Source organism: Balearica regulorum, chromosome 3 (assembly GCF_011004875.1).
Source record: "Balearica regulorum gibbericeps isolate bBalReg1 chromosome 3, bBalReg1.pri, whole genome shotgun sequence".
Classification (NCBI taxonomy): Eukaryota; Metazoa; Chordata; class Aves; order Gruiformes; family Gruidae; genus Balearica; species Balearica regulorum.
In genome coordinates, this window is record NC_046186.1 from 93,442,212 (window position 1) to 93,464,747 (window position 22,536).

Below are 22,536 nucleotides of genomic sequence, written 5' to 3' on the forward strand. Positions count from 1 at the left end.
AGAAGTAAGCATTGCAGCAACGGGGAGGGTTGGAGGAGTAAAGCTGAAGCAGCTAACCAAGGAGGGGAATGCAAGCAGGGGAGGAACAGGAATGGTGTGACAGTAGCTAAAAGGAGAGAGGCAAAGGCAGGCAGAGAGAAGAGGATGGGGTTAGGAGAGGAAAGCAGAGAAACGTTAATGTTAGGATATATCTGCAACAGAGCTTGAAACTCAAAATCAGTATCCCCTTGCCGTGTAGCAGAGAAATCCATTGGCAAAGCACATGGCTGTATTGATGTGGCACCGGGCAGTGTCCTGAGCAGTAGAATAAAGGGCTGTACTACTTCTTACACCTGAGCTAGCCGCATTTGGCCTTTTATTGCATAGTACTAGTACTTATCATGCAGATGCACCTTATATCTGTAATGCCACATCTGCAGAGAGTATAAGAGCGATGTCTGTAGGAAAGCCTTTACCAGTTGATACATTTTTTTTCGGCACAGTTTCAGATGGTTTAGTTCAGGTATACAGAGGTCATAAGCCTTTAACCAATGCCAGAGTGCACAGCTTGCTCAATAAAGATGTGTATCTTCACTCTTTGAAATGCATGAGATGCTTCACTGTATTTGTTCTGCTTTGAAGTATCCACTTGTTCTTTTACTTTCTGTAGATAGTAATACTTGTGGAATTATAGTAATCTCTAAATGAGGTTTGATGGTTTGGGTTCTTTTTTGTGTGTGTTTTGCAGTTGCCTGTGCTGAAAGCTTCCAGTTGTTTAGGATTTTTTTGTTTATCTCTGTAACTGTCCTGTGACAGATGATAAATTGGGATTATTGAATCACTGGTTCTTTATACCATTGTTTTTGAGGATAACTAAATGCCACTAATTTCCCCATTGCCAAAGATTGGCAATTTATTTGCAGCACCTGGCATTGGTTTTAGCCTGCAACTTCTGGGGCTGCCTGTTTTGCTTAGAAGCTGCATCAAACAACTGGTGTTTATTTGCATGTGTATGTCCCTCTCCCTCCTATATATACATATTTAACATACTAGTTATCTGTTGGGTTTTCTCAAAGATACTTTTCCTTGCTTTAGCTCAGCAAGTATTATGCTACTGATTTGCCTAGTTGTTTCCTTTTCTTTTAGCTTGTTTTTCTTTCACTGTCTGCATGTTTTGTTTGTGTTTATTTTGGAGGGTTTTTTTGCTTCTTTTTATAAGTCCTTGGAGCATGGGCATAATAAAATAGATCTCTGTCTCTGCCCCAGGAAGACTTTGGTTGTGCCTTCTGTAGCCTTTTAAGAAAACTTTTTATTGCATGATGTTTTGCTTAATTTTAACACCCTCTAATGAGATGTCTTGTATTAATTACATTAGCTGATCCAATAACTTTAAAACACAAAACCTCTTAACACCTTTTTTACAAGTTTATTATGCATTAAACTTCCAATCACGTTTGTTGTTGCAATAAATTTATTCCTACTCACTTCTATGTATTCTGAACAGAACTTTTAATGGTGCTTTTTGGTATCCTACCAAACCTTCACAAACCTGTACCATTATCATAAATACTTGTTTTTCATAAACAACTTTCTTTTATTACATCAATTCACATATCTTTTATAGTTCATAAACACTCTCTATTAAACCTAATGCACACATACATGCGTGCATTTTTGTGAGTTGTTTTTTAAAGTATATTTCAAAAAGTTATGTTAGGTTTCAGTGTGGTCTAACATAGTTAATGCAGCTGTTTCTCAATACAAGTTCCTCAGCTGAAATGCTTGGAGAGTATAGCTCCTTTCAGGGTAATACTCTGTGTTAAAAAGCAGTATTGTTTTTCAGGAAGATATTTTAATTTTTGAGATATTAACTCCTACCCAACAATGTATAAGGTTACAACTTAATGAATGCTTTCTGATTTGGCATGGTATTCTTTGCTTGCATAACCTTTATTGGCTACCATTATGCAAGTGGTTTTAATTATGAAGCTATATTCTATCATTTTTCCACAGATCTCTTATTCACTATGCAGAATGGATCTTCTTGTGAAATATGTAGTAAAAGGGACTCTTCTCTGCAGGATCGTTGCCTCTTTAACTGTGGGAGCTCAAGTGAGGCAACATATTGCAGAGCTGGCAAGGATGATCTCTGCACTAAGAGAAATGAATGCCCATGCAGAACAAATTTTGTGGCTGCATAATTTTCTTTGTTGTATAAATCTGGCTTTACTATGTGACTAGAATATACTCTTTATTTTTTGCATCATCTGCGTACACATATCAGATAACAGCACTTAGTGTTCATTGGGGAGATGAATTGGTGGTCTTTGGACCATGTAAAATAAGAAAATACTGTATTTGGTATAGATTTTGTACAGTATGCTTAAATATGACCTGAAAGCTCACAGTGGTAAGGATGAATAATTTCCCATTAAATTATCTGTATCCCAAATAAAACAATGAATTCTGTTGGAAAAAATGTATGACTATGCCTAGAAACTTATTGGGGGGAGCTAAACCCCACATAAGTAGCTTTAGTTAACACTTCCTACTTCTTGAATGTTTAGTTTTGTTGTGATAATTTCATTCCACAATGAATATTTTTTTAAATAAGAATTTATATGCAGGCGATATCCCTTGGGTGATGCCAGACAGTATCACCTCCATATGCAGAGTCTCTGTGGTTTTGATAGCACAGCATTCAGACACTGATGATTTCCAGGGCATGCAGAGTGGGCTTGTGCAGCTTGTGGCATAGTCTGCACTTGCGTAATTGGATCTCCCCTTGCACTATGTAAAGGAAGCTGCTAGGTCTGCATAAGCTCACATCCATCTCTTGTTAGGATTGTGGATGCATGACTCTTTTTCTCTTGTCACTTTTCTTTGCGGTAATTTTTTCTTTTTTTTTTTTTTCTTTTTTTTTGCAAGTCTGGAGGGATTCTTGGATCTTTCAAGCTAGGAGCTAGTGATGGGGAAAATTCACAGTAGGGACGTTCGGATCTGCTTCCCCACCTCTCGCCCATAGAATATAATTGAAAATTAGTCTCTGCCTGCTGCAAGAACTTGAATTGACCACCAGCCTTTCTGCCTTCAAGGCAAAATGCAAGGCGTAGCTGGTTTTCAATTTTTTTTTATCATCACTAAAGCAAAGGAGCTGGAATGACTAATACACTCTGAGGGAGGAGGAATAGTGGGAAGGGGTACTAAATAAAGTACTTGTAGTTAAACTGCTTGTTGAGGTAATATAATTTCGGACAATGTGGCAGTGAGCCTAGCATAAATGCACGTTTTGATAAATGTGATTCTTGGACAGTAGTGCAGGCTGGAGCTCTTCCTGCTCCCCAGAGGCTTTGTGATAAAGCTGCTCCTAGTGTTGTGTTTCCAGCCGCACGTTTGTGGGCGAGTGCATGAGTCCTGGGTTTAGGATGCCTTTGCTGTAAGCAGCACCAGGATTGGGATTGAGTGACACTTATGCAGCAGCTTTTACAGCCAAGAGTGTCTTCTTTCAGAAGAGCAGTCCCCATCACACCAAATGATAGCTGAAGAGAGCTGCTGATGGGGGCGCAACCTCCTAAATTCTGATAAATTGTTGTCCTGATCAAAAGGCAAGTTGCTCATTTCAGGAGCAAATCAGTCTGCTCTGAAGACTGTCATGATGCTCTTGTACTACAGAGTCTCTGTTTTATGGAGAAAATTGTTACCTTTTCCAAAATGTTTCCCCTGCTGGAAACAGCAAGAGGTATTAACAGAGGAGAGGTCTATAATACTTGACACACAGCAGCCAGACAAAACTGTGGCCTCTCTTGTTCTTTTTCTCATTCTCTCATCTCTCTGCCTGAATAGAATTGATTGGATGGGACATGCTGTAATTTGTTTTTACAATGAATTATGTTCCAGTTTATCCTCAGGAACAGTTGGGTGAGTAATCTCACACCGACCTTGACACCCTGATGTTGTAAAATGCAGATCAGGTTGGTTGTTTTAAGCAGAGAAATAATTTAATTTGGTTTTATTTCTAGTAAAAGGGGGTTGATAAGGAAATGCTTGTGAGCCTACTGCCCATGTGATAACACTTTTTCCATATATAAAGTATTTAGCTAGTTGTACTCTTTGATTTACAGGCTCATCAGAGAACTAGATAGATGTTATTAACTTCAGTGCTAACTCTTTAGCTCTCCTCTCTGTCTTTTATCACTTTACAGAGACGGAGTTCTGTGCATCAATCCGTGTTTTAACATGTAATTCTAATGAGGTGTGATTGACACTGTTCAAATAATCCGGCTTCGTTAAGCTGCTGTTCCAAAGGTTGCGCAACTTTGTGGGTCAATTCATTTAGCTACAGGTTAAATAAAATCAGATTTCCTATGCACTGGCTGATTTTTTTGTTTGTTTGCAGAGGATGGTAGTCAATTCTAGAATGTAATAATCAGTGTGATCTGGAACATTGACTATAAGGTAACAAAAAGCATTACAAGACAGGAAAAAGGCATTGTAGGATAGCAAGGAGGCAGCAACCACTCAAACCTTCAAAAAGGATTGTTCATCATGCTGATCTATTAGAACTGAAGCTGATCATTGTATGTTTGGTATTTGCACTGCATTAAAGGTAAGAGGGCTTGAGTGACTCTGCAGAATTCAGGCATGGACAAATGTGAATCACCTCTGACTAAACCACCTGCAAGCAAGAAGCTAAAATTGCTCAGCAGTTGAGGGGGAAGCTGTGTGCATGCCTTTCTTCTGTCATAGCACGCAGGCAACTTCCAAGCATGTCACTTGTAGTTTGCCTCTATATGTATTAATAACAGAATTTTTTTCAGCAAGGGATTCATATGAAGGCTGAAGGAAATGAGATTCCTGGTGATCAGTCCCATGGCAAAGAGAGAATAAGTACAAATACTATCCCTTTATCCATTTTGGAAGTTGAAGATCTTTGCCATCCTAAGCCATGACCAGCTGTGCAGAGAGGGAGTCATAAGAAGTCCATGTGGAAAGAAAAAAAAAAAAAAGTTGTTTTAAGAACATTTGTAGGTAGCTTTAATGCAAACCACATGCTTTCCTCTGAGCAGTAAGAATGGCAAGATACTTGCAGTGCTTCAATCAAAATGTTCATGATTTTAAAAGTCAGTGGATCTCTTTAAGATTATTTGGAACTGCTTTCACTAAGCAAAGATGAGAATTTAGCTTGTATATGAAAGAAAAAAGATGTAAAGTCTCCACTTCAGTTTTTTATCAGTTATTTTGGAGACACACTAGAGCAGAGTTTCGGGAGTGGAGACTGTTCTCCATCCCTCTCTTCACTGAAGCAAGACCAGGGAAGAGTGTTCAGTTAAGGTAACATCTCTTCTGAGCTGTCAGTCATTAACAGCCTTTTTCTTGTGTTTGGGCAGTAGCATGTGGCTGCCTGTGGTGGAGCCTGTTACCCAAAGGATGAGTAGATACAGACTGTTTGCCTTGTGCTTCTAGGAAACAGAGAAACCAGGAGTGGCTGCGGGATGATGTGTTTTCAGGAGGGGTCTGCTCTGAAGGCGTATCCTGCAGCGGCTATGCTGGATGAAGGCTCATAGGACTGTGGCTCTGGGCCTCCTTTTCTGGAGTGCTTCTGTGGCCAATCACGCAGCATGCAAAGATGTCAGCACCCTGTGGGCTGGGTTTGCCTCACAGGTCCTGCTGGTGTTGGTGTCCCCACTTGCAGGGGACGAAAGGTCTCACGTGTGGTGTATATTCATCACCAAGCCCTTCACGGTACCTATAGTAAACCTCTACCAGTGTTGTGTGGGTTCTGTGGTGTTCAACACATAACTGAAAATAATCTGTTTCCACAATGGTGAGACTTGTTTTCACACTCCTGAGAGTAACTGGCTGCCTGCTGTACATCAGCCCTGCACTCTCTTCATGTCATGGTTTGCATCAACTCTTTCACAAGCATATTCTCCATGTATCAACCAGAATCTCAACTCTGCCTTAAAGTCTAAGTTTTCTTTTTTAACTTTTTCTGTCTCATAAACATTTTGGCTAATAAAGTATTCCATAGACCAGATGTATATGCTCTCACACTCCTACACAGTCTCATCTATTTGGATTTTTGGTTCAATTAATTCTTTTGCTTCTTAAGGCTCTTCCTGGATACAAGTAGCCCAGCTGATCTTCAGTTGCCTTTGGGTCCTGCATTAAGCACCACTGTTTTGGGGAGCAGTGAGGGTATGACAACCTGACACAGCTGGCTTGTGGCTGCCCAGAGGTTCATATGAGCCATCAGTTCAGTTTGAGTGTTTGTGACTCCTAGAAGTGCCAGGAACTCTCCTTTCCAGTGTAATAGGGTTACATTCATTTTTTTCTTAATATCTAAATGAATTGCCTTATCTTTCTGTCTGATGGCAAATTTCATGTTTCATTTACTGTAAACTCTACCATTCTCCAAGTGTTATCAATAAAACGAAAATTAAAATGTGTCATGATGATTTGGAGAGAAAATAAATACACTAAGGCTAAGCTTTCATCTCAATTAGACTTTGACAGTAAGATATACTGGGGGGAAAAAATTTAGAGTTTGAGAGAATGTGAAATAATGTGTTTGGGGTTGGGGGTTTTTTTGGTTGTTTTTTTTAAATCAATCCTGCTTTAGCAAGTTTATTCCTGTTTTTCAGGAATATAGTGGAATTTCTTTTTGTGAGTGATTGTTTCTCATAATAATTTTGTGTTGTAATACTTCTTGGTTACAGCTCATGCAATGGCAGTCAGACTGAGTTTGAGTCTTTAATCCTGAGGGGAAAAAAAATTATGCTTTCCTTATTTGCTACCCTCCATCAGGTGAGATATCCTTAACATTGTAGCAACATCCCAACCAAAGAAAGTGGTTGGCACTGGTGGCAGTAGATAATGAGAGCAAAATGTTCATAGCAGTTAATGGACGTGAAGGTATATGTTGCATGCACTGACCTAGTCTCTCCTTCTGTTTTTCTGTAAACTTATGCAAACTGATATCCTTGATAGTAGAGAAAAACCTCCATGAGGCATAACTTTTTATATAATCTCAGATAACTTTATATTATCTCTTACTGGTATATTCAGTACACCAATTACAAAAGCAAATAGACTATGCCTACCAAAACCATTATCAGCTACCATTTAGCATACTCATTAGAAATGGCTTATTAGAATATGAATGTCTGTTATTTTTTAAAATATCATTCTTCACTTCGAGTACCTGTTACTAGTCTACTGCTGACAATTATCAAACAAATTACCAATTGTCAACTAATATGCAAATAGCCTACTGAGTTGTTATAATCTCAAATAAGTTTTAATATTTTCCCATTGAACAGAAATGCGGAGTTCTAATGAGTTATGATTTGCAGCAATGAGGGAGCTGACAACAAGATGGCGGCAGGCAAGGCTGGGTTGGAGCAAAATCTGTAGCTGAGATGTATTTTGATACCTGTGTAGAACCGAATCCTCCTAACTCAGATTCTCATACCTGTCTATTTCCGAGCATTGCCTTGGTAGAGGCTAACCCTGGTTGAGCGATTGACCCAGCACTGCTTTCTGAGGGGTAGCTTCATAAAGTAGAATAGGTCAGTTTACTGGGTCAGAAACGTGGTTAGTAAGAAACTTCGTTTGCAAAGCAGCCAAAATTTTTACTCTTGCTGTGCTTTGACACAGGGGCACCTCCAGGTTGCTGATGTGCAGCAGTAAAAGTTATTAGACTTCCCCAGCACTCCAGATGCCAGAGATAGGGTTTCTTTTGATACACCATGGCTGAATGCTCCTTCCCCGTTGTATTTTTATTTTGGTGCTTCAATCTGATGTAATTTTATTGTGAGCCATTTAATCGTACCTGCTTTTACAAGATCAAGCTGCTAACTGCTTTTGAAAGGCATTTTATCTATTGCTGGTTTTGTTATTCAAACATGTAGACAGAAAGAATAAAAAGAGTACGTGGGTAGTTTAGGCAAAGACTTACGGCTTCATTTTGTAGCACAGACGTTTGTATAGGCATTTACATTTTGGGGAGCTCGTGTTAGCATACCTGTTCTGAGGTTTCTCTGTCTCTTGGTCTGCACAATCTCAGAAAAGAAAAAGCACATTTACTTTTTGCGTTCTGCCTTTTCCCTGTGGATTTTGTAGCTGAGGCTTAGCATTTCCAAAATTTGTGTGTCTTAAAATCTAATATTTAGTGAACTGGAATTTATGCATGTTGTAAAATCCACACAAAGATGGCAGCAACTATTTCAGACTGGTTTTGCTGCTGAACAGTTAGCAGTTGTCCCAGAGTATGCGCCGTCTGGTCCTTTTGCAGCCATATCCTCCCAAGCTGCTCCTGGGCCCTAAAGATGCACAGCAGGGTCTGCCACAGGCAGGGAGTGGGCGAAGCACTCCTCCAGCAATGCTGCAGCTTCCCCCTCCAGCCAGGAGTGTGATCGGTGAGGAAGAAAGGTTGCACCAAGCCTCAGACTGCTCTGCACACCTTGCCCCGCATGCAGGTGCTCCTCCCATTAACCCTGTGGCTTGTTTTGCTTCTGGCAGTGCTGCATGGGCAGGTGTACCGGTTTTGCACCCTGGACGGGACGTGGCTGCTGAAGGAGAATTCAACCCTGCCCTGGAGGAACCTGTCTGAGTGTGAGGCCTCTGACCAGGTAAGGGTTTCGATCTCTTGCTGCTGTTGTTGTTTAGGACAAAACAGAAGAGAGGAAAAATATGGTCATTGATTCCCATGTGTTTTTGTGCTGTGAAAGTAATTTTTATCAACTTATCCCGGGTGCCTCACTTCAGTGAGCTTAATGGTAAGGGACATCAGGCCTCTCCCCTTCAGCAAAGGGAACACGGAGGGTAGGTGAGAGCAGGTTTAAATGTACGCAAGAGCCAAGAGAAGTGACCCGGGTAGTCCTAGCTGCAATGCAGTGCAGGGGGCTCAACTGCAGCCCACCTGAACCAGAGAAGTGACCTAATGTTATTCCTTTGCCTTGTCTTTGATTGGCACATCGCTACAAAAAAAGTGACCGTTTGTTCTCTTTGTCTAGTTAGCAGCTATTAAGGTGATTAAGATGAACTGAACTGAAGGATATTTGCTTTTCACCTTTGGGCAAGGGGCAGTCCCTGTGTTTTGTTGGTTTGGGGTATTTTTATTTTTTTTTGTCTTTTTACCTTAATTTGTCGTGGGCGATGGAATTAGGCTTGTCAGTGTTATTTTATTGCCCTAGTGCTTTATACTCTGCAGGGAGCTGAGACACCTGGCATCATATGAAGGAGACCATAGAGATTTGCAAGGGATTTTTGTCAGCCATTGGCGTCAGCTAGCGCACCGTGTGCATTCCCATGACACGTGATACCGTTACTGCTGTGAGCCTCCAAGGGAGATGCTTTTCCTCACATAAATTGAGTGCACTCTCTCTGTCCCAGGGTACAGGGAACTAGTACGTACCTAGCCAAAGCAGTCCAAGTATACGAAGGTCCCAAGTGCTGCAGGATCTGTGTCCTCTGGTATTCCCATTGCTTACTGCCTTATTCTTCAGAAGGAATAAATGGCTGCAGACTAGGAGGAGACGGGAAAACAGATAAATTTAACATATTTGGGGAATTAAAAAACTTTTTTCTTTAATTTTCAGCCTTATTCCTTGTCCCTTCCATGTTCTGCCATATCCCAGCAGAGCATGTTATCTTAATGCAAAGTGTAAGCCTGGTTGTTTGACTCTTCCTTGTTTGCCATTATGGTTTCTTCTAGAGCTGTGTTGAGACATGCCAAGGAGAGATATACCTAAGGGTCATACTTGGTCATTTGGCACCTGCCTCCAAGTTTCCCTAAGCTGATCTGGATTCTGAAACTTTGCGTACGTGGTGTCACCCCTTGAAATGTGAACAACTGTGTTTGGTTTTTCAGCTAATGTATATAGACCCCCCTATAACCTACTTTGTTTTACGTATCTTGTACATGAGAACAAGAGGTTGTTTTGATAAGTTTGCTGTGCATTGTGTTATGACTGTTGCTAAAAAAAGATCCAAACATTTGTGAGTGAATCCTTATAAAATAACATTGTTTAAGCGTGCGATGTGTGGTTTTGGTCTGTGTAGGTATTTAGGTTCAGGTCTCAATAGTTTGCCTGAGCTTTGATACCAAAGAGATTTTTCTTTTCTCTTCATAAGGTAGCTCTCATATCATTCCTTTTAAAACATTAACCTAGCAAATCCCTGAAGAACAGCATGTATGTTCACCTTAAATCCTCCTGGCTGTGCAAAGTACATCTGAATAGCTGTACTTATTTCTGAAGTACAAGGAATATATTCTTTTGTACAGCACAGGTCTTGGGAGTTAATTGCGGAATTAGCAGCTTGAAGAAGGGAAGTAAAATGCCTGAGTCTATTTAGACAAAGACATGTGCTTAGAAATGAACCAGAATAATTAATATGAATGTGCCTCAGAGCCTGAGCAATAAGCCTGTGTTGCCTGTAGCTTTTCAAATACTTCCCTTCTCCTGAAGACACTGATCAGCGCTTTCAAGCAAGGCTCTCAGTGGTCATGTCTCTTACAGTGAACCTGAAGAGAGCCACAGCCCAGGACTGGCAGGGGGGTGCAAGCATCCCTGCCGCTCTGGCCCACGTCAGCTTGCTTCTTCCCTCCCAGGCACCTCCTGTAACACCTAGGTCATGAGATGGTGTTGGGCTATGGTTCCCTACCAGGAGGTTGCCTAGTTGAGGCAGGAGAAAGACTATTTGGGGGCAGAAAAGAGTTTAGTTATATGAATGCAAGGCATGCTTTGCCTCAGAGTCAACAAATGGGACCTGGTTTGGTTTTTTTTTTTCTAAGTATAGATGTAGCCAAAGGACCCCCCTCATTACAGCAGTAAGGAGACTTACTTTAAGTGTTCAAGCCCAAAAGCATCAGCTTTGCCATTTTTTTGAGTTGTGTCTGTGCTTCCTGCCATCTGTTTAAGACTTGCTTGTGCGGTAATTCATGCTTCTCCAGCTTTATTATGAAATGATGTCCCATTATCTATTTTCTAGCCTGTCTGCAAAACCCAACTGTTTGAGTGAACACCTGGGAGCAGCTGGGGAATTAAGATTAAATTTTTATTTCTTTAGAACATACAAAAAGCAGAAAACTGATTTGATACGTGCATTTAAACTTGAAAGTAGGAGAATGACTTCTGGTTATCATTAAGAAAAGTTAGAAAGCAGCTGGGAGAAAAGAACTGAAGCCCATGAGCTGTCTCTTTCCCCCTCCCTCTTTTTTTTTTAATTTTTTTTTTCCTTTATATGCTGTCAGGATGCACCAGAGGAACAGCTCCTGAATTTGTCCATCATATACACCATTGGATATGCTCTTTCCTTCTCTGCCCTTGTAATAGCAACTGCCATTCTTCTCGGATTCAGGTAACTGGCAAAGCTCTGAAAAGAGTGGAGAAAAAGTGTTATGTTTTTCTATATGTTAGTATCAGACTTTGACAGAAACATATGATTTCTCCCCCTGCCCCCCTTTTTCTGTCACCTCATTATTTCTCTATCTTATGTCATTTCTGTGTTCCTTTCTACAATCATTCCTTCTCAAAATGCAAGTAAAATTCCTAAACTTTTGCAGTGTTACCAGTATGACTGTGTGGAACAGATGCTTTTTATCAGTTGAGATATTTTGTTGCCATGTATTTTTTTTCAATGAAAAATCTACTGGAAAAGATGGGAAAAGAGAGAGGTTCCAACATTCCCTCATGTTGTCACCTTGCAGGTGGGGCACTAGTCTGGGGTGAGAGAGGACATTTAGGACACAATTTTTCATCTTGACTTGCTTGGAATTACACGGAGCATAAAGCTCTGTCTGGCTTATTTCCCAGCCCTCACATACAGGGTATATTTTGATGCAGAAATGGATTTTTGATGCAATTTCTTTTTGGAGAACTTTCAGAAAATCTTATCTCTTTTGCAATATGGAAGAGAAATTAATTTTGGATCTTGAAAAGTTTCCGTGAAATAAATTGCTGTCACCTGGTCAGATTGGCATACTGGGTTCATCCATGTATGCACCAACAAATTACGTGGAGTGCATCAAAATTAAGAGACTAAATGGTTGCACGTGCCAATGCTACACTATGGAGGTTTGATTAAAAAACAAAATGCAACAAAAACCCAAACCCAACACAACAACCACAAAAAACCCCACTTTAGTCTTCAATAGAGATATCTCTCCCGCCCCCCCGCTCTGTAAATGCAAGATGTGTCTTGATTCCAGCCAGGCTTTGCTGCAGTTTGGGGATGCTGAGCACAGGAGACTGGTATTTAGAAAATGCAAAGATGTGATCCTGCTCTGTTGTGGGAAAGAAGTCCCTCTGCCATTAAGTCCTGCTCTTTGCTGCTGTAGATAGCCAGGTCCCATCATCCTTCTTACACGGCGATGAGGCTGCCTCCTAAAGTATAGTTTTCCATCTCCTGGTACTCTTATTTGAAATCAGGTCAGGTACCTTCGGTGCTCTGATCCTTAAGAGGCTTTCTTCCCTGACTAAAGAATTATCATTGCCAGTTAATAATGATTTGCTCTGGAGCCAGTGCTCTCTGTTAGCAAGCCAGTCCCTCTCCTTTCCTCCCTCCTAACCATTTATACTCCTTACATGTTTAGAAAGATCAGTCATGCCTTTTAGCTTCTAATTTCCAAAACTAAAATGACCTAAGCCTTCTAATATTGTACCACACCTTTTAGCATTGTATTAGCACTCCTCCTACCAGTGGAGAAGCAAAGGCTAGAAGATTTAAAATGACTACAGAAATGCAGAGACGTGCTCACCTTCTGTGAATGCCATGTGATAATTGATTTGTACGTGTTGTACCTGTGCAACTTTGAGACTCATCTGACAAAACACCAGATGGTCTTGAAGTCTCCAAATGTCTCCCAGGATAAGTGCTTTCTCCTTGTTTCACCCATCAATGACACTTTTTGAGTAATCTTAGCAGCCCAAATGTAAAGGTCACAGAGCACAACCATATTCTTTTTGAAGGAAGGAAGGATGCGCATATTTTTGGTAGGGAAGAAAGAGCAAGTTTGTCACCGAGGATTGGTAGGAGAGAGGGAACTTTGATGCCTTGACTTTTGTGGAGAGATGTTTTAGCTTCCCCCCCCCCCCCCCCCTTAGCTGTGAAGCAGGAACTGGAGAAGTATACACGAGTGTGTGCTTCTGTTTTGAAAATGAGGTTTCAGAGATGTTAAAGGGGCTGAGAACCTTGTTAAAACTATGTCATCAAACCATTTTGTGCTTTCCTGTCTAAACTATCTATCTGGAGACAAACTTGGTCCTGGATCTCATAAATAATGAGACCTACCCCTATGTGGACTGCAGTTGCTGGATTTTGACTGGAACCTCTGCTCGTGGCCTCTCCCCAGTAGCTGTGCAACCTCAACAAATGGGGACTGAAATTTATTTCAATGGCACTAAAATGCTGATATTCTCCACTTTTGTAATAGGAATGCCTTTTTAAGTTCTTAGACTGTAGAATAACTGGTTTTTAATAATGATACAATAGAGGAAACAATATATCTCTAGTGTCCAATTTTGCATCCTCTGAAAGAAATGGAAGAAAAGTCTCTAATTTCAGTGATGGAAGCTGAATTAGGCCCATAACTTCATGACTGAAACAATTTGAATAACTTGCATTGCCTGCAGCAGAAATACTCAGTAACTGCTTGCAACCTATTTTCTTCAATTGGCTAATTTACATAATTTTTTCAATCAGATTTCAATGTGTAGCAGTTCTGAAGGGTAGCAACAAATAATTTTTGAGTTAAAGGAAAATAAATATTAATCATAAGTAAGTTTTGAAATAAACTGACTTAGAAGTGATGCAAAACATTCTATTTGACCTATGAGAAAAAGCTCTTCCTCTTGAGTGCAAAGCCGATAACTTTCAGACCAAGTCTATTTTTCTACCAAAATTTATAGAGCAGTAAAAATAGACATTTAAAGCATAAATTTGCTGGAACAATTGCTGTTTATCATATGTTACCTGTATCTTTTAGCATCAAAAAAGAATCGTACCCAGTATAACTTCCTTTGAAGCAAAGTGCATACTCTTGCAGTGCTGGAAGAAAAAAGTTTGTGGATGAGGCTGGTAAAACATTGGCTGCACTCGGCAACTGGATGCCATTTACATGACTGCAGTTTCTTTTGTTATCCCTTAACATGCTCTTTTCTTGACAAGTAGCAATTTTATTGTCTTTGCAGCTGGCTGCTGAAATTCAAGAGGATTTTTTTCTTTTGTTGGTTTTCAATTCTGAATGCAGAGGTAAAAATTCTGTTCCATTTAGTTCTACAGAAAGTATTTACAATGCCCTCAGGAGGCAAGTTGAATATTGATTTTTCTCTTGCTGTCAAAGCAGTAATTTACAGGTGGATGTTTTTTTCATTGTGGGCTTGAGCACAGCCAGAAGCTGTACTGCACACTGGTTCCTGAGCCTTGCCCAGGTAAACCTGTGCAGTGACATTGGGGTCAATTCAAAGAGATTTATTTCAGCATAATGTGAAACTTGACTTTTTTAGTCCTTTCAGAAATGTCTCCTGAAAATTACTTTTATTTTTACACTTTTTAAACTTTTAAAATATTTTTTTTCCTTACACACTGACCTCCTTCCTTCTCCCAAATGTTCACACTTAAGGCTGAAGTTTTGAATGTCTTTTCCTTGATAGTGATTTCTTCCCAAAGACAGTTTGAAATCTCTACAACCATTCTCAAGTTCTAGGATTTCCTCTGGTACCCCCTGATTTCCAACAGGGCTCACTGTTCCCTCCCTCAGTCCTACCTGTGATGTTGCTGCTTTTACATACGTAGTGGATCACAACTGGTTCTTCCTTTTACAGACATCTGCATTGCACGAGGAATTATATCCACCTGAACCTCTTCACCTCTTTTATCCTCCGGGCTATATCTGTCTTCATTAAAGACTCAGTGGTCAAGTGGATGTACAGCACAGCCACGCAAGAGCACCAGTGGGAAGGACTTATCTCCTTCCAGGTAGGAGCAGACACTGTGGTGGTTCTCGGGATACTGGAGTCATCACTGTGGTGTGTCTGCATGACAGCAGGTAATTTCATTTTGTACAATGAGGGTTGTACAAAATGCAGTTCTTCAGTCCACGGAATTTCTCTGAAAGTTGTAGGACAACATATGCGGCTGTGGTTGTGCCACCCCGGGCTTGGTGCAGACAAGTAAGTTGATGGCATGGCATGTTGCTCTGCCTGTGGGAAGTTTGCCCCTATTAGACAGAGGAAACATGAAGTGGTGGATTTATGAGAGAGAGAGATACATATATATATATACACACACACAAATGCCCATATCTTCTTCCTATGCTGCAGGTTCATTTCTTCTAGCAGTGACAAGAGGGCATTCATTTCCCTAATCCAGCACCTTTTGTGATAGGACTGTCCATCTTGCATAATGACCAAATTAGTTGGTTGTTCTTGGAGATCTTTATAATCTGTTAATGATGTAAAAAAAAAGGAAGCATCTGATTAAAATGCAAATTTGAAAACAGTTAGAAAAGCTTTGGAGGAACAGGCTAATTAAGTACTTCTAATCAAAGGGAGAGGATATACAACGCTTTTGTGAATGTGATGAAAGCATGCCTTTCCCCCTTCAGATTTGGAACACAAAATGCACTTGAATCTTCAAAGAAAGGAGTTTTCATTATTTGTATCGCTTTTAATGATTCTAGAACATGGGTGTACAGCATTTGCTGCTGCAATACAGGGTTGGGGTCGTAAAGGGTATCTCTTCTGATGCATGCTTAGTACCCACCCTTTTCTGACACTCTGCCAAAGGCTTAAGCACAAATACCACATAATGAGTCTCATATGACAGTTGATTTCTTCTCATCTGCAATGTATCAGTTGGCAGAAAATAATATTGTAATACATATCTTAAATGGTTTTGAAATGTTTGCATTGGATTGTCAGTCATTCCCTCCTTTCAAAAAACCCTAGGCTTTATGCTTTCACTCTGTAATTTGCCAGCAAAGAAAGATTTTGCACTTAAATGTAATGCATTAGGCAATATCGCTATTCTATCAAAGATCTTTTCCTTTGGAAAACAGTCAACGTTCTGGCATCCAGTATTTGCGCTTTAATAGAGAAATTCTCAGCTGCAGAATAGAGTATCTGGGGAAGTGAAAAGATTCACTGACTGCAGTTGATACAGTACCTTTTACTTGCTCTTTTCATCTTTGTTTTGTGCTTTTCAAAATATAATCCATTGCTTATTGAGGGGAAAATGCAGAACGTGTAATTTTAAATTTTTTTTAAAGGAGGAATGTTGTTGAAAGGATCTACCTGCTGTGTATATCGCCTATTACTGGCTTCTGTCCCGTCAGTACTCGAATGTGATTAATTTAGCAAGAAGCATTGTTTTAAGGAGCAAGAAAAAGTAGGAGAAAGAACCAGTCTTTTGGGTTAGTATTCTTTATTCTCAGCCTCTGTTGCATTCATTTGGGCTGTGCTTTCTTCCATCACAGGAATCACTCAGCTGCCGCTTGGTCTTTGTGATGATGCAGTATTGTGTGGCTGCAAATTACTACTGGTTGCTGGTGGAAGGCATGTACCTGTACACACTGCTGGTACTTTCAGTCTTTTCTGAGCAGAGAATTTTTCGACTTTATCTCTGCATTGGCTGGGGTAAGTTGATCTTTCCTTATGACCACCTGTGGCTGCCTGCACCGGCAGATGGTATAATACAAAAAACCATTGTGTGTATTGTAGTGCTGCCCAGTTCAAGTCCTGCACTCTCACTTTCTTTTTTTGTTCCTGATCCCTTACCTTGTTTGAGCTGGAGGGTGCTGGGCCAGCACAGCTCCTGGATGCTTGCAGCGTAGAGGCTGTGGGTTCATAATGCAGGGGCTGTGCGGCACCGCAGAAACTCCCCAAGCCAGTGGCAGGCACATGGTACTTTTCCTGCAAGACACCAGCTTCCCAATACAAAAGACATGTGGGTGATTCCAGATGAGCGTGGACTTTCCTGGATTGCCCTGCTTCATCTCCTGATAGTTTCCCATTGAGTTCAAAGATGTGTTAACTACTTGTGGCACAAAATAGTGATGACACTTTGTATCTGGTCAAAGATAACAGCAGAGAAATCGTGGCAGCATGAGCTAGGGGGGTGCAAAGGGGCTGATGAACAGGGGGCTGCTAGCAGAGAGTCATCAGGCTGGTTATGGGGGCAGAGTAGGTCAAGTAATGATTGTTAGGCAAAAGAGTAGTCAGGGTGCACGTGCCATGGGCATGTGTGTGCTTGAGATTAAGGACCGTGATGACTTGAAATCAGTTGTTTGAGCCAGAGTTGCTTTCTGTAGAAGTGTTAAAGCTTTGATTCTTTCACTGTCCGGTTAGCCTAAAAATATATTGCTGTTCAGGATTAATCCTATTTTTTGAATGATCTCTTGTGGGCTTTTATTGTGTTCTCTCCCTTCCTCATCTCACTTTTCCCCTCTTGGTGGAAATTGCGTGACTTTTGGAAAGCTGAAAGTAAATCCAAGTAAATAGTGCAAGTACTTTCACAGGTACTAGTTTGAACATTTCGAAAGCTTTGACTGTCCTTCTCTCTCTGTGGGTTACCCAACTGTCAATATTCTAGCAAATTAGTTCACTGGTAAAATGCATATAAATGGCTTACTGTGAATTACCCAGTTCTACTGAAAAGTAATATATCAGGAGCAAAGGCTTTGCGGCATATTGATGGGAATAAATAAATGCAAGTAATAGTTTCCTCCTGGAAAGTTTTAGTTAGAAAGTTCTATATCTTCCATTATTGTTTTACATAGGACATGCAGCAAAAGCAACAGTATCTTGTATAACATTTGAACTATGTATATTTTAATCATATTTTATGAATAGCCATACCCTCAATAAAAAATAAAAAGAAAGGATGGGGGAAGCTATCCTGAAGCACTTACTGAGGTCAAGAGAGGAAATGGAAAAGAAATCAGAGCAAAATTATATCTAGCCAAATCCTGAGGGTATTGTGTTGTTTTATAAGTAAGGGACAGGATGATTTTGATCTGAATCACTTCTAGTTACAGTTTGTCTCTTGTAAAAACAGAAGGCAGAAACAGAAGATGCTATTTTGTTTTTGTTCTTGCTTTACAATGGAAGTTTTGCTGCTGTATGTTGAATTTCTGGATGAATTTGTGGCAGTGCCAGAACTTGGCACTGGATATACGGGTTTCATCTAAGCTTCCTAGAAAAATTCTGCCTGTGCCACTCTATCCTTATCATCTGTACAGTTTCTTGCTATTCTAGCCATGGCTGCATGTGCAAACCTTGCCAGTGAATCTCCATCTTCAAATGTAGAAGCATCTGCTATTTCAGTACTCCCAGATTAGTTATATCAGATAACAGTTTCGTCTCTAACAAGTGGAAAGAGATGAAGATTTTTTCCACTCTTTCTTGCTACTTCTTTGGTGATTCCATTTTTTGGATGCTCAGCTCCCTCACCAGGTGCCTTTCTGCTGTATGCAATGCTCCGAAGATTTTTTTTTTTTTTTTTGAGCAGCATGATAGCCTCAGCATAATGCCAAGACTTCAGAGAAGCAGTAGGTTCCTGTTTGAGCTGAGAGAGTACTCTTTTTGAAATAGTTTATCAACTGTAAAAATAAAGCTGGATCAAAAAATAAATATCTGTTTGATTGTCAGAGCTGATTTGCTACCCTCACCCTTTTGTTCTGTTAATGAATTGTCCTCTTACAGGATAATTTAACTTGTTCATTACTCATCATTTGATGAATATTTATGTTTTGAAATTTCTTATATGCATTGTTCACAAACCTAGTGGGTGTTAGTCATTTCATGTTATTTCTTCTAATTATAACTAAACTTTGTGATCACTCACAGACCATATGGTACTGCTTTTGCTGTCTGAATAGCTTCTGCAATCCCCTATGCGATCACATATGTTTGTGCTTGTACTTCTCTAAAATGTACATATGAATAAAATTGTGTGTTATCCTCAAGGTTTTTGTCCTCCTGAGTGTTCACACATAGTCTTGGTCATGATGTTTGCCCTGTTGTACCTCTTTTGAGGAACAACAAGTCTCAGAACAAACAAGAAACTAGAGCAAATTATTTTTTCAGATTATCCCAAGCAAAACTGTAATGTAAGAGCCAGCTTGCAAATAGGTAGAAATGCCCCAATAGCTATTTCTCTTCAAGCTTTTAAACTGCTATATTACGTAATGCTATATTTTGTTATAACAGGGGACAAAGTCCATGTAATTGTGTAAATAAAAAAAAAGTATTTTTTCCATTTTATGTCTAACATGATCATTTCAGTTCAAAACATGGAAAGGGTAAATCTGCTTTTCAAATAGAAACATGTAAAAGATACCATACCTGGTCTGAGTCTTCCTAAAAGCAGCGAAGCAGACAGTGAGGAGTGTAAAGAAAAAATAGTAAATTTTTCTCAAATATATTTTTTCTATAATTTCAGGTCAGTTCTTAATGTATTTGGATGGTACTCCGTATATTATCAGTTCAAATGAGTAATTATTCTTTGTTGTTGAAGCATTTTATAAGGGGAAAAATCTGTTTATCTCATTTTATTGTACTTTGCAAAAGCTAGAGGAGTTGTAAAATCTTAATAGACCTAAGGGAACTCATGTAGTCTTACAAATTAGTAGTCATTTATATCGACATGAGGTATATTGCTAGGATTCTATAAACTTTCCTGACTGATTGTGAGGTAACTGTATTCCTGTAATGGCTCCTTCCTTGCTGAGATTTCACACCATATTAGGCTTTGAGATGGCAGTTTTAAACTTTTCTTCTTTCATTTAATGTGTAAAATGTCTTGCTTATGTCTTCTTTTTCTTTGTAAAAGCAGACTTTCACACATTTGTGTCAACCCCGACTTCCACATCTCTTACTGCAAAAACAATGGTTTATGCCGTTTTCAAAGCTGATGGGGGGAAAAAGAAAAAAAGCAGAAGCACTAACAGCATCAACAGACAAAATTCTTAATAAGCTGATGGCAGAGCAAGTAGATGAGTTGTTCCCTTCAGTCTGGAGGTCAGCACAACAGCAGCTCAACAGGATGTTGATTCAGATAGTCATTATCACTCGCAGAAAAAAAAAAAAGCCGTTGCTGGTGTTGGGACACCAACTCGCTGTTCATTGTGTCTGAGCCCAAGTGAAGAGTTACTGAGCTTGACAGTGACTTCAAACAGCTGTGTCAGTGCTGTACAAAGTAGTCTCCGGAGAAGAGCAGTTTATATTGTAACGCTGCTGTATGCATCTGTCCTGGTTTCAGCTGAGAGGATTGATTTTTCTTCATAGTAGCTAGTGTGGGGATACGTTTTGGATTTGTGGTGGAGACAGCATTGATAATATAGAGATGTTTTTGTTCTATGGACTTATTGTTGAGCAGTGTTTACACGAGGCCAAGGCCTTTTCTGCTTCTTGCACTGCCCTGCCAGCGGGATGGCTGGGGGTGGACAAGGAGTTGGGAGGAGACACAGACAGGACAGGTGACCCAAACTGACCAAAGGGGTATTCCATACTATATGACGTCATGCTCAGTTTATAAGGAGCTTGGAGGAAGAGGAGGGGGGGGGGCGGCGGCGTTCGGAGCAATGGCGTTTGTCTTCCCAAGTAACCGTTACGCGTGATAGAGCCCTGCTTTCCTGGGGATGGCTGAACACCTGCCTGCCCATGGGAAGTGGTGAATGAATTCCTTGCTTTGCTTTGCTTGTGCACGCGGCTTTTGCTTTACCTATTAAACTGTCTTTATCTCAACCCACGAGTTTTCTCACTTTAACTCTTCCGATTCTCTTCCCCATCCCGACGGGGGGGAGTGAACGAGCGGCTGCGTGGTACTCAGCTGCCGGCTGGGGTAAAACCACGACAGCATCTTTCAGCAGCTTTTAGTGGAAGAGGGACCTGTTGGCATTCAGAAGAGGGGAGGAAAGAGGAATGGGGAAACAGCAGCAACATCCCACAGTGACTGTGTGTGACATCCAGGGGGGAAGAATGACAGGAGGAGACAATTTTCAGCACTAAAGGCTAAGAAGAAAACGTTAATAAAAAGCTAAACATTATCTGAGCTTCTATGGCAATTTTACACCCAGCTGCACTTGCAGCAGGGAAACTGCCATAAAAAAAAAAAAAATTCCCCTTCTTCCAACCCTTGGCAATCCAAACTTGCTCTAAGGAAGAAACTTTGAGGGAATAAGCTATTAAAGGCAGGAAGCCCAGCTAGGGTCTCAAAAATCTCCATCCTGATTGCCAGGAAGATCTGACTGGAACAGAGCTGGTAAGAAACCTTCCTTCTGAAGCCCAGTGTGAACTCAGTGTAGCAATAGGATGAATTCATTGCGCTAACCATTTCTTATCTGTTTTCAAATGAAAACTGTTTTGGACAAGGATGTGAAAATTGGTTTTGTATTAAGACTGATGCTGGTAGGAAACACGTCTGTCAGGAGTTTCCCTTAATTCTCTTTACTCGTTGTCTTCTGTATTCAATTCTTTCATGCTTTTCCTTTTTTAGACAGAAAAATATTTCATCTTTTCCCACGTCTTCAATGGTCTTGCTCTTTCTACATCTAGTCTTATTTATTTATCACTTCTTTCAGTTCCTCATCACATGCTTTTGGATTCATATGACAAGCAGTTGATCAAGTCAGACTGTCCCGGATGGTTTCTGAGGGAAAGAGGAGGATCGGAGTTGTTCTGACAGCAGTAACGTCCTTCTGGTTTGTGTGCATGATTGTCTTGGAGGTTGAACTACTCACCACGTGGAAAACAGTGATGCCAGGTTACATCTGAAATATGAGCTTATACACAAACTCATCAGTCCTAAAATGCTGTATTCAGAATATGCCCTTATTTAAGGGTCTCAGCAGGATGGCAGTGCTCTGGTCCTACAGAGATCAATTTATTTCAGGAAGAATAATCAGCATGTGAGGATGAGGGGAGCCTCTCTTGCTCCTCATACATCTTTCTCCCCTGAAATTGCCTGTACATACAATGCAAAGCTGGAAATAATCGTGTGTCAGTAAGAATGAAAACTTGCACAGATAAGGGAAAGAAGGAAAGGCGGTATGGAATTAGCACCACCTGGTGATACCTTTCATGGTAACTGCCACTTAGTGGGACTCCAGAACAGCCCTGAGCTTTTCTGTTCTGTCACCAAAATATCTCAGACCCATTAAATGGAGAGACTGATTTCTACATGCTGTTACCAGGACGTGGTAGCTTCCATTAGCAACAACACAAATTGCTCCTCTCTGCTCATTAGGGACAGTGGAGCATTGTGAAAATGTCAACCAAATGGTGGTTCCTGTGCAGAATTTCTCACAGCTTTCTTTTCTTACCTACCCCATCCTATTATCATTCTGGATAATGCCTGGTTTTCCAACTTTTTTTTTTCTTCTTACTATGCAGACACCTGTCCACATGTAGAATATGTAAGGTAGAATGAAAATAAGTAGGTTGTGCTGCTTATTTATGCAGTGGGGTCATAAGATGTTGATTTGGCAGCTCCATTACTTTCTTATCTAGAATTATATTATCATAGCCTATAATTCACATGCCCTGTCCCCTG

The 22,536-nt window shown here is 40.3% G+C and overlaps 1 protein-coding gene across 1 annotated transcript in view; it reads left to right on the forward strand.

Moving 5' to 3' along the window:
- GLP1R (glucagon like peptide 1 receptor) overlaps window positions 1–22,536 on the forward strand; it is an 86,034-nt gene that overhangs the window by 45,149 nt on the left and 18,349 nt on the right. Inside the window, exons 4-7 of the mRNA XM_075749009.1 lie at window positions 8,503–8,612; window positions 11,237–11,343; window positions 14,808–14,961; window positions 16,460–16,619. Coding sequence (XP_075605124.1) covers window positions 8,503–8,612; window positions 11,237–11,343; window positions 14,808–14,961; window positions 16,460–16,619 — 531 coding nt within the window. The remainder of the gene's footprint in view (window positions 1–8,502; window positions 8,613–11,236; window positions 11,344–14,807; window positions 14,962–16,459; window positions 16,620–22,536) is intronic.